The sequence below is a fragment of the Pleurodeles waltl genome, chromosome 3_1 (genome assembly GCF_031143425.1).
Source record: "Pleurodeles waltl isolate 20211129_DDA chromosome 3_1, aPleWal1.hap1.20221129, whole genome shotgun sequence".
In the NCBI taxonomy this organism is placed as follows: Eukaryota; Metazoa; Chordata; class Amphibia; order Caudata; family Salamandridae; genus Pleurodeles; species Pleurodeles waltl.
Genome location: NC_090440.1, coordinates 361,326,005 through 361,339,083, shown reverse-complemented (window position 1 = coordinate 361,339,083; position 13,079 = coordinate 361,326,005). Strand labels below are relative to the sequence as shown.

The 13,079-nt window shown below is 43.1% G+C and overlaps 1 protein-coding gene across 3 annotated transcripts in view; it reads right to left on the bottom strand.

Moving 5' to 3' along the window:
• AFG2B (AFG2 AAA ATPase homolog B) overlaps positions 1-13,079 on the bottom strand; it is a 201,594-nt gene that overhangs the window by 175,736 nt on the left and 12,779 nt on the right. For all 3 annotated transcript variants that reach the window (XM_069222523.1, XM_069222522.1, XM_069222524.1), the window contains exon 2: positions 12,814-12,942. In XM_069222523.1, the coding sequence (XP_069078624.1) occupies positions 12,814-12,828 (15 nt within the window). In that variant the 5' untranslated portion in view covers positions 12,829-12,942. The remainder of the gene's footprint in view (positions 1-12,813; positions 12,943-13,079) is intronic.

Genomic DNA, 13,079 nt, shown 5'->3' with positions numbered 1-13,079 from the left:
CTTTTGGTCACTAGGAAACCTCTGATGCATTCCTGCAAACTTCAAATTGAGGCCTAGAGGGATCTGGCTATTTACATCATAGGTACATTGGCTGAAGAAGTAAACACACTGTATATAATAGTTCTGTTGGATCTTTATATTCCTGGTAGGCAGAAATGAAAATAGTCTCTGACATTAGCTCAAGAAGCATAATAAAGTTTACTGAAGAGACTTTTGAGTTGGAGGGCTAACCATCCTCCATTCTCTCTGCTAAAAGGGCACAGTTTTGTACAAAAGAAATAAAAGAATAGAGAGCAATGATATCAAACATCACCTGTGCGATCTATACCAAACTGAGATCAACAGGCAGTAAAAAGGTTTAATAAAGAAGGGATCCAACTTGCTACACCAAATAGTATAAATTGTAATAACAAATTATTTAGGAGAGTGAATACTTATTGCTTAAGACCTCTTCAAACAACAGATAAATCACATTTTGAGCTGCTAAGGGGACGGAATCCAAATTCAAAACTGGTTCCAGCCTGGATGAAGTCGTAGAAGGGCTGAATTAATTTTGATAACCAGCAGTCATAGAAGCAGAGAGGTAGGACTTCAAAAGTAAAGGAAAGATTATGAGAATCATCACACAAAACTAACAGATTTGAAAGTTGGAGATTGGGTAAAAAATTAAAAGCCCAATTGGAAATGAATAGTAGACAAATTTTACAAAGCGCATGAAAGAACTTAAATGTTTCTGAAATGCTGGTAACATCTGGAACCTAGGGAGAGTAGTTACATTCAATAATTGTGGTGTTAATACTAGAATTTCCAGTACATCTGAACACAAATCTGGGAATAGTAACTTTCAGAATACAAAATACAATGGACAGGTGGGTGGGAGCATGGTTGGAGAATTTCTAAGAGATGCTCCATGTAAAGTGAGTGTTCGCTTAACTCACACACCTAGACATTTAAAGAACTACATCACCTATTAGGTTTTGTTGTAAAATTATTGTAATCTCTCTTGTTCTGTCTCTTACAAATGCTACAAGTTGTTTATTTCACTGTTGAGTTTTTTCAAGTGTATTTTTGTTTTACTTCCCAGCTTTCTCATTTTGAAGGTCATTATTACAGTATTTCACTGTTGTACATAGATTCTAACTTTTACATATCCTTTACAGTTTAGCTCTAAAATAAACATGAATCTTCCTAAATTCACCTTTCAGTGACACTTGTTTTTTTCTGAGCACATGCTCTGAAACTCTGTGGTTGGCTTTGAGGGAACTGTGATGACAAGCAGCAAACTGCTTGATTGAGCTGTGGCTAGGGTGTACTGAATAAAGATAACTGCACACAGCCTTCTGTGGTAAATTCCCTCACCTGTCACAGAACTCTTGCAGCCCATAACTAACAGCAGCCCTTCATCATTCTTAAATTATCTGATAACAGCAAGGCATCTAAAGACATTTTTTTTAACCTCAAGTGACAACCTCCTGACTTTCTCTGCGACCCCCCCTTAAATCATGGCATTTTTCCAGATCTCTGAAAGACAGTTTTAGTGATATCTCTGCTAAAGAAGCCCGCCTTTGGAGTCAACGTGAGCAATCTTAGACCCATCTTATTGTGCCCTTAAATGTGCAAAATTCTGGAATAAGAAGTCATGTGCCAGCTTCACAACTCTGCAGAATCTACTGACCTAATGGTCAGGCAACTAGAAGGCTTTCATATGGTCACAGCAGTGAGCTGGAAGTTCTATCAGCTCTCCAAGATCTTTGCCACCTAACTGATAAAAGATAAACCTGCATTCTAGTCATCCTAGACTTGCCAACTGTATTAGATCCCACTGATAACACAACATCCTGCTAAAGAACCAGGGAGCATCAGCTCCTGAATGGGATGAAATCTTTCATTTCAGGGAAATCACAAATGGTCACCCTTTCCCTGTATTCTTCGAAGGCATAGAACACTGACTGCAAGGTCGTGCAAGGGTCGATACTCTTGCTCCTACTAACATGTACACGCAGTCCCTTGCCTAATTACTCCACCAAGCAGGGGGTATTCTTTTACATATACGCGGACCATAATCAGCTTATATTTAACCTAGTTGGTGTAAAAGAGTTTCACAATCAAAAGACAAGACATCTATTAGAGGCTCTCACCCTCAACGTCCTCAAAATGAACCTTACCAAAATCGAAATCTTAACTGCCTCCACTTCATCAGTCACAAAATGGGACTGGCCTGCACCTATTTCACCCACTACTGCCTCAAAAAAAGGCTGTCCCTTTCTGATCCTCTTTGCATTTTCCAGTAGTGAACAACACCATTCAGTCCAGTCTTAACTAAGCTAATTCAATCTACCTTGAATCACCAAACAAAACTTTGTCAACTGGAACTTGCTCAGAACGCTGTTGCATGAGGGCATACATAAACTACCAGAAGATCGCAGGTTACCAGTAGCTGTAGTCTTTACTCTGGATTCCCATTCATATTCAGGTAGCCTTTAAGGCACCAACACTTGTACTTGAGGATCTACTTTTCAGATCACCCTCCTTGCTGGCAAATACGTTTTCCATCTGTCAACCATCATGCTCCCTCAGATCAGCAAACAATTCTTGCTTGCCACAACTAGAATGGTTACTTGTGGATACCATGCTTTTTTTAATAGCTGATACCAAACTGTGGATCTCTCTCTGTTTGAGTTTGTGGGACGACAATGAATGTATCTGGTTTTAGATGCCAGCTGAAAATCTGGCTTTTTCGAAATTACATATTTGCCTTTTTCTTCCTGTTCACCATTAGACTTTAGGGTGGTCTTCTCAAAGCACCAATAAACATCTGCTTATGAGTGATTTACAAATAAATTATAACGTAACCTCTTCTTCTTGATAGTCGCTGATGGACTTGTACTGTCCCCTGAACTGCATCAGGATCAAGTATTGGCAGTGACTGTTTAAAATACAAATTTCCTGTATTCATTTTTAATGCACTGACAGGGGTATCAAATCAATGGAAACTACAAACCTCATACTCTTTCAAGAATAGTTAGTTCCTACAGAGGATACACAGGTCTGCACACACATTTTCAGCCATGCATCGAGAATGGAGCCAACAGAAGGCATAAAAAAGAAGCAAACAAACTGATTAAGAGAAATCAGAAATTCCATTCCCTAAGCATTACAGTAATCCTAGCCTACGTAGGAAAGCTTAGCAGCTATTACCGACTTCATTGCAAATTCTCATATGAGTTTCTCATCTGCAGATGTTAAATCTTACTACTGCTATCTCAGGAACTACTGGGGCTTCTACGGGGATGGCAGTACCATTGAGTTCTAGAGATGTTGGGCATCTGCCTCTGCCTGTCTCTCCCTTGAACAGCTCCCCTTCGTTGTGTGTGTGTAGCGTGAGACCAGACAGGCTTCGCCTTTCCGCCTTGTGCTGCATATGTCTGCAGCAAAGAAGGCAACAAGCACAAGACAGATCTCTTCCAAAGTGCTGGGAAGGCTATCAACTATGGGAGAGAATGTCTGGGTAAGCAATTATGCACCCTGCTATTCCCTCCCCGGGACAGTGTATGAGTGCAGACAAGGATGTAGGAGATGTAACGAAGAACCACTGGAGTCAGCAGGTACCAAGCTAGATGAGACTGGCTGCCATTACCCAGCTAAACTTTACTGTCTGGTTTGTGACTAACTCCTCATAAATCTCTAGCCAGCCTAGTCTAGCGCACTCCAACTTGCGTGGTCCTCTCCACCAGCAAATGACTCCTTGGACAGTGTTCATACACCGCGGAGGCACGTGCAGGCTCCACAATCAATTAACACTTCAGGAATCTGTGCAAAACACTAGGATTTCCTAAAGTGCTGCTAATTCTTTACATTTCAGAAGTCCCTCTCACTACCAGACTATGCCTTTCCAGAATATGTTCTAATGGTGAGCTGTCATGCGAGCTGGAAGTACTGAAATTATGGACAAATGTCACTAAAAGATATATAATGGAAGGCTAAATTCACAGACGTCCATGTAAGTAGCACACAGATGGACACCTTACCAGTACTGAATAAGCCAGGGTCATGTAGCTTGCTGTCTGCACTAGTGGGGTAAAATGGTAGGGATGTTTGTCCTTTATTTTAAATTTGTTTTACAACTTTAAGCGTACTATCTGAGCACAATTTTTCCTTCTTTTTAAAGCTGTCATTTGCATTGTAAAACATATATAGCATGAGTAAAGCAGGGAACAAAGTGAATGTTGCTCACTTGCGGTAGGCACTAAGACCTGGCGGCAAGGTTATCCTATCCCATACCAGATCCCTGAGAGCCTGCATATATACTACCAATAGAGGAGCCAGTATAATAGTGTTTTGTACATAATGCAATATGTTGGTAACCTATAGGTAAGTGGCCAGTGCAAATCCAGCCATAACAAGTACTTCTCCTAAACCCTCTCGACTGAGAAATGGCTCAGGAAGAGGGGTGCCAGCAAGTTGTTTTCCCTTCTCAAGGTCTGTTCTGACAGTTCAGCTTCTGCTGCTCACATTATCCCTGGTTAATAATGTCCTTTTAGCATGCAGGCTTGTTTTTACAAGGAGCTTTCATGTAACATTAGCAGTGAGTTGCTGTCATCTGCATTTTAAATGTTATTTCTGGCCTCTCACCTACTGTTCAAACCTTAATGGCCTACGAAAAATGGCAGAAAGTAAAGAACTAAATCACATTATGCATCTCACAAGTCTGCCATGTGGCACATATGATAAAATTTGTAAATGCTCTCCTTAGCAACCAATAAACCCTACAGCCAATAGCATTCCACAACATTCAATCTCACACGAATCACATTCATATATCCATCCTCCAAACTATGGCAAAACAGACTACCACAAAAGCTTAGGAAATATATGATTTTAATCCCACAGTGTGTTAAAATAGAAGTATATATAGGAAAACACATATCACATATAGAAAATAAGGAAGATCTAAGAGAAATAAATTGTTTTTTTAAATATATACACCTCTATTTCGTTTATCACTGAGTATCCACAATTTTTAATTAATGTCAATTAAAGACACTTGGGCCCTCATTATGACCCTGGCTGTATAGAACCGCCAGGGCCGCGGCACGCGGGAGCACCGCCGACAGGCCGGCGGTGTCCCGCGGGGCATTCTGACCGCGGCGGCTTAGCCGCGGTCAGAGAAGGGAAACCGGCGGTCTCCCGCCGGTTTCCCGATGCCCCCAAGGAATCCTCCAAGCCGGCGCAGCTTGCTGCGCCGGCTTGGGGATTCCGACTCCCCCTCCCGCCATCCAGTTCCTGGCGGTTCTCCCGCCGGGAACCGGATGGCGGGAGGGGGAGTCGCGGGGCCCCTGCAGTGCCCATGCCAACGGCATGGGCACTGCAGGGGCCCCCGTAAGAGGGCCCCAAAATGTATTTCATTGTCTGCCTTGCAGACAGTGAAATACGCGACGGGTGCAACAGCACCCGTCGCACCTTCCCACTCCGCCGGCTCGATTACGAGCCGGCATCCTCGTGGGAAGGGAGTTTTTCCCTGGGCTGGCGGGCGGTCTTTTGGAGACCGCCCACCAGCCCAGGGAAAAACTCATAATACCCTCCGCGGTCTTTTGACCGCGGAGCGTTATTATGGAGGGCTGAATTCTGGAGCCGCCCGCCAGAATCAGAATGAGGGCCTTGGTGTCTTAGATGGCAACTCAATATTTCATTGACGCACTTCAATGGAGATGACTTACAAATTCCACCTTCTTCTACAGTCTCAGCTTCTGTGACCACTGCAGCTCGAGGATGTCAAAATAAGTAGTCTCCGAGTTATGAGATCTGGGCAGGTGGGCAATGTTGAAGGGATACTCCTGGAGCTTAAGGAACCATTTCTCAATATGCTGTGGATTTTTAGATAGTGACTACTGAAAGAAAGGTAGTAATGTTTTCCGTCTGGTATGGCCCTAAGGGCAAAGGTGCCTGAATCCCCAATAAAGGGTTCTAGCCTCTTACTGGCTTTGTAAATCTCTGTTCAGTGGGCATGAGTCCAAACTAACATAGGCCATTACGGCCATTCCTCTACGTTTGCCTTTAAACAGCCTCTCTACCTGTAGAGCTGGCATCTAGATACAACTCACTACTACTGAAGGCAACAGAAGATGCCTTTCCTCTGAGAAGGCACTTATGCTGCATGATTAGTGTTTTACATTTATGGTACTTTTTACCAGTGCTGGCTTACTTGTGTGGGCAGAGAATAAAATTAACACCATACTGAGAATTACAGTTAGTGAATTATTAGGCATGAATAAGTGGCACAGATTGCTGTAACATGCAGTAAGAACCAAAATCTACTTTCTGTTTCCCAAAAGCTCAGAACATGCAATGATTATTCCATCTGATTAATTCTTAACACCCCTGAGTCTGATTTATATTGGATGTGACAATTATGGACTTCCAGCTTCACTGGATATTCATAATCAGGCCCTTACTGTATAAATCTGGCACTACTATATGTGAATTTATTCCCTACAGTAACTTGGTGGTGTACATTGAACGATCTACACTTATGGTGACTTGTAGCTCATGGCATGCCCCAAACTGCATGAAGGGTATTTGGACTTGACTGCTATTGACTTCTGCTCTTGCAAGATGATTTTTCAAGTATTAGTTTCATAGTGGAGAAGTTGTTTAGGTAATGCTTGTTCAAAAGCATTCAAAATATGCAAGTTATGAAGATTATGTTTTTATAATGTAGGAACGCAACCTTTTTGGCGTGGTTAGCCTGCATGTTTTGGTTGGTATTTGATGTGATTTTGACTGAAAGTGCACTGGGTTCCTGCAAACTGGGTCCCCAGTGCCAGATTTCTTTCCCAAAAATTGTACAGTTTTTCCCCAATTGGCAAGAACTTTGGCACCCTCTGAAAGTCCCTAGTAAATGGTCCCCCTGGTGTCTAGAGCGTGGGGTATTAAAGAAGGTCCCTAAGGGCTGCAGCATTAATTATGTCACCCTAAGGGACCCCTCACAAAATGCACACAGTGCTGCCATGGCAGGCTGCATATCTTGATGCAGACAGAAGTGAAAACACGACCATTCACACATCCCCATGTGCCCGGTCCCCCACCACTGCATCTGATATTTGTAAATAAACCCTCCAGAAGGCCTTCCAGCCCTAGGGCAGGGTGTACTATATTACATGGGAGGTCATAAATGCATTAGCAGATATGCCCCTGCTAAGTCTTTGTGGATTCTTAGACATAGTCAGTGGACAGGGAAGCCATTTCAGATACATGTGCTGGAAACAGGTCAATACGAGTTCCCCAGCTAAATGATCGCATCGCTGAAACTAAAGGATGTTAGGTGTCAAACATCTCGTATTAACAAACCTCCACTCATTCCAGTGAAGGATTTATTGATACATGCACCCAGAGGGCACCCTCGAGGTACTCCCTAAAAACCTAACTGACTACTAGTGTGTGGACTGACTGGTCTGATCCAGCACAGTCACCATAAAAAGATGTATGACCTCCTTAGGTGAGAGCCAGTGCTTTCGGGGGCCAAGAACAAAGCCTGAAGTGGGCGGAAGTGTTATCACGTCGTCCAGGCAGGATGGACATTGCCGGGCGGGAAGCTGCAAAGGTCCAGTTGCCTTTGTTATGCGACTGCCCAGGTCTCTCCAGATGGCATAGAAGACCATCCTCCTGCCCTGACTCTTGGCAGGAAGACAGTGGGAAAAATGTATATGATTAGGAGGTGTGCCCACATCAAGCCGGTCCCACCCCTAAGGTGGTCCAGCTGATGTGGACACCACTTTTCAAATTCCTCCATCTTGTTTTGGACGGAATTAGAATTCTAGGGTCATGGTTATGCCCAAATCCCAGCGGAAGTGATTTTATAGAGGGTGTAGTCACCCTGAAGGTAAGCAGCTCATTGGCTGCTACTGGTCACTCCCTGTAATGCCCCTAAATTGAGTATTTAGGTGGCACCCTTGAACCCATGTACTCAGATTCAACGGATCAAGAGAAGAAGAATGAAGAAGAGTCACTGCTTGGCATGAACAGCAAAAGAGGTGGGGACTTTTTGGCGCCAAACTCCGCCTGCTTGCAACTCTCTCGACAATCACAACAGAGTGACTCATCCTGTAAGTTGGAGAACTACCAAACTGTCTGGTAGCCTGCCAGCACCTCGAAAATCGTCACCAGTCTCCCTTGGAGTAGAGGAGCAACTTCTCTGCAGACCACAGGCACCAACAAGCAGAGTCCGGTCCACCGCCCTGCAGTTCCTTGGCCAGACCAATGCTGCAGACAACCAGGAGAAGATACTCGTGCTCTGGAGGACCAGATCTGTCTCCCCACCAAGTGTGAAGACACCAGGACCAACCGGAGCCATGCAGCACCAACCCCCGGGGTATCAGATGCCCTGCACCAAGCACCGACAGTGAGAATCCATTCCAGATTCCCACTGCACCAGGAACAAGTAACCGTCAAGGGACATCAGCACCACTGAGACCCATTTCTTGAGGGGCCCAGCAGTCTTGATTTTGCCCCTGCCAGCTGTTGGCCTCTAACTGTGAGGAACATCTTTGTGCACTACTAGCCCAGCCTCTCTAACCAAAATGCAACCGTGCCACCTGGTCCGGGTACCAAAGAACCAACTGTGTCCCCCTTGGTCTAAAACACCTTGCGACCCAAACCCCGTTAGGGAACACTCAGACTTGTCCCCAAGTGCCCATGTGCAGACTGTTTCCATGTGGCCCCTCTTCCTTGTAGAGCACCCAGCTACAACCTTACCAGCATACTACTCCCGGTGAAATCCGAGCACCTTGCTGGTAGTACTTTGCACAATGGCCCACTATGACTCCAAACCCTGACGGTGAACCCCTTAAACTGACTGTATCTATCACTGACGTTTCATTCCATAGAATTACATTGTGCGTAAAGGCGCACAGATTTGAGCACTTTACTTACCTGTGAAAATTCATAACAAAAACAGTACTTACTCTTTAACAAAGTTCTTGGATTCAAAGCATATATAAAAATAAGTGTCACTTTTCTAACTTGGTCTGCAAATTTATTCTTTGAGTGTGTGTTTCAGTGATTGCCTCTTTGAGTACAACCAATGCTTAGTACTATCCTGTGATAAGCATAACTGTTCGCCCAAACTACGACAAAACTGAGTTTTACATAATTTACGTTTGCCTCTGTAAACCAACTGGGGATCCAGTGGACTCTCTGAACAGTGTACAACCCTTTAGTGCACCATATAGAGAGCCAGCATCCTACAATCATTTTCAAAGTGTGCTCACAACAAGTTGTAACGGAGAGCAGATGATCAAGAGTTTGATGGGTTATGGGTTCCAAAAGCGCCTCATAGGGTGTACCAAACTTTTTCTACTTTTGGAAAGCAGTTACTTCGGATAGCGTCTCATTTTCAGTTTGGCAATTTGGTCCGCTACATAAGTGATGTAATCCTGAGTTTTTACACCCAAATGGTATGTTTCCCCTGTGGCTTGTGGGGTGATTGCTTTTGAAATGCAGAGTGGAGCTGCAGTTTGTTAGTTTATACAAAGGCACATGTATATTTTTTCTTCTTTATGTTGGAGCCACAGGTCAGAAAAACAATGTGCCCTTTATAGTCGTTCATGATGTCTCGCATTCATCCCTGTAACCATTGAAGGGAGGCTTTTAGTTTTGTTATATTTCTCTAAATCTGTATCACTGTCATTGTATAATTTCCAATGTATTAAGTGGTTTGTTAAAGGATGGTCTTCAAAGATCCTTTTGTTCACAAATTCTCCCATGACTAGATTCACGATTTCAGCAGCTAAGTAACAGCCATGGCCAATCAGGCGACTGGATTTGTTTTTAAATAATCTACGTGACCAACAGACACAATGCTACAGAAATCTATGTCCTGTAAACTGCACTTGTTTCTCCCAATTTGTACATCAGTCATATGGGTTTTCAGAAAAACAACAATCACCAATCATACACTAAGGGGGTTATTCTAACTTTGGAGGAGTGTTAATCCGTCCCAAAAGTGACGGTAAAGTGACGGATATACCACCAGCCGTATTACGAGTTCCATAGGATATAATGGACTCGTAATACGGCTGGTGGTAAATCCGTCACTTTTCCGTCACTTTTGGGACGGATTAACACCTCCTCCAAAGTTAGAATAACCCCCTAAGTCACCAGATCCAGCATTCGTAAATTCTGTGTCAGACCCACTTATATCACAGTCATCACGCAGTAGTACAATTTGATTAACATGGTTCAAAAACACAGGGTCATCCCAGTTTTACTGTTCCCCAGTTAACTTTTTCCCCAGAATGACAGAGTTTTCCAGCAATGTGAACAAAGATCAGTTATTTGAAGATAGGAAACAAATTAGATTTTCAAACATTTATTTTTCTTCAGTGATCATATTTCTTTTTTTGCGGAGAAGCAGGATGAGTGGCCTTTTATGATATAGATATGAGTGAAATGATTGGCTGACCTTGAAAACATTTACCTAATTGATAGTCACTAACTTCACTTACCGATTGATGACCCGACTTCAAATATGAAATTGCCTTGTTGAGTTTATCCTGATTTCGCCTCCTGTGTTGACAGCTGTTTCCCCCTGTACCCATTGTCCATCTACCTGCTTGCAGAAATCAAGTTGATTCTGATGTCTCAGCAGGTTTCCAATTCTTTTATTGTTTTTCCTGCTTTACCTTGAGCTAATTCTCTCCTTTTCTCTCTTCCTTTACCCACCGCAGTTGCAAAAAAAACCTCCACATACACACACTCATCCCATTGCACACACTCACAGCATCATGGAACAAGTACACAACCCCACCTCCAAACCAACCCCTCACCTTCCTTTTCACAGACAAACCCCTGCAGGCATCCACCACCCTGGCACAGATGCACAAACGCCCACATAGGTAGACATGCACGTTTGCACAGATACACACACCCAGTGTATAACGGAACATGCCTCATGTAGACACACATCCCCCTGAAGGCACACACGCTACCCGTGCAGAGAGTGAGAGAATGTTGAGAAACACACTGTCTACAATCTGTAGGCATGCATACAGACACTGGAGATACACGCACACAATACACTTTGTATAGCAAAGGAATACCTCGAATAGGATTACCATCTAGCAAAGGCATCTCCCAAATGGGAGAGGTTGTTGCCTAGAATGTGGAATGACGAAGCAGAGGTGTGAATGAAGAGCTGTGAGTAGATTGACCTAGCCATCAATCCAGGCAAATACCAGATGGGCCAATCTGTATTAAAGTATTTAGGGCCAATCCACTGATCACGGATGGCTAGCCCCCACTGGTGTACTGTAAGTGTTCACATTCCTTCTGATTAGCATATTTAACGAAAGAGCCTGCTTCAAAGATTGTGTTGTGCAGTACACCATTGCTGCAGCTACTCTCTCCAATTACTCATGTAAACAAATGCTGCTCTCACACAGGCACCTCTGCACAGCTCGTGTCCACGTTTGCTGTAGTGTAGAAGACATCTCACCCTGGACACTTAAGACATCATGGTCCTCCCTTGGCCCGTGGCTGAAGATGTTTAACACGGAAGTAGTCACGGATCGACTTTCAGAAAAATTGTGAGACTGAGGCCCAACAGCCACAGCATAGGCAATACTCGTCATGGTTTTAAGAAGAGACTAATTTGTACTGATGTCTCAGTAAGTCCCAAATCAGGCATGGTAAGCATACCCTTTCGAGAGAGTAACTTGCCAAAAATACATTTAAAAAAACGAATTTGCAAAAAGACCTTGAAGCTCTTTTGGCAGGAGTTATTCTACAAACAGAAGACAAAAAATTCCCATCTAAGGAGCTTGCAGAAAGAGGAGGGATCTAAAGGTACTCTGGGCTCTTGGCAAAGCTGCCCAAAGTAGGTTCAAGAAGGTCCCATCCATTCCTGACTTTTAGGATAACCATTAACTCTGTAAATGAGCTCTAAAGTGAGTAAAGGTATGTACATTTATTTTATGTGGTGATTTAAAAATCTGGTACAGATTTAGTATTACTGGAACTATACTAGACAATGCTGCTCTCTAGGTTTTTCAACAATCCTTATACTGACTGTATTTTCAATGCAGAAATAACAACATGTCAGGCTGATGAGATTCACTGATTGTTGATCGCTTGGCAGGGGACACAGTTTGTCTCTTCGGTACTAAAGCAAAGGTTGCTCCATAGATGAGATGGCTGTAGTGCTGCATGTACCGACTGACTGCTCTTTGGCAGGGCCAGATCATAACATTGGAACACACACATCACTTAAGACACAGTAGGTTCTTTGAAATAGCCAGTCGCTCAGTTATTATACCCCTGATTGACTTAATGGAACCTGTTTACAATACACTTTTTCTTACCTGCTCATCCAGTCACAGACAAAGCATGACTGGACAGACGCGCAGGCAATCTCACAGCCACTGAGGGATTGCTACAGGATATCATTGGCTGCTTACATTTTTCTGTGCATCACAAATAAAAGAAAATTGAAGAAACCACAGGTTTTCACTGTCAGTGCAAAATGCATCCAGCCCTGCCCATGAGAACTTTAGGACAAGTTTAGGTTGCTTTATTATTACTACTTTAGGAGTTTCTATGATTGCTCCTGTTCCTATTACAACTTAAAAAGCACGTATGTTTTTTTAAAGTGAATACACAGATAACCAGTTCAATATCCTTCACTCACACCCCATTCCATGAACAGCCCGCTAAGGAAATGCAAATTTGACCCCCACCATCACAAAGCCTCATCTGTGGTCCAACTTGTAAAAACAACACCATCTTTACCCTTTTCTCCTATAATTGTTTGTTACCTACCTTGTCTCCAGTCATCCATAAGAAAGTTCACTATGTTACACACTTGCTGCCGGCATTCATCTGCAAATCGCATGTCTGAATCCATACAATGCTAATTCAGTCATCCAGTCTTCAGTAAACTGCATAGTCCTAAAAATTGTAACAGTGACAACAGTTACATCTAGAAATAAGACAAGATGTTACTGTTAATATTTCTCGGTCATCTGTTTTTGCATGAACCTTCAAGTAAGTTATTCGATTAAAAAACAAATCATAAAAGCACAAAA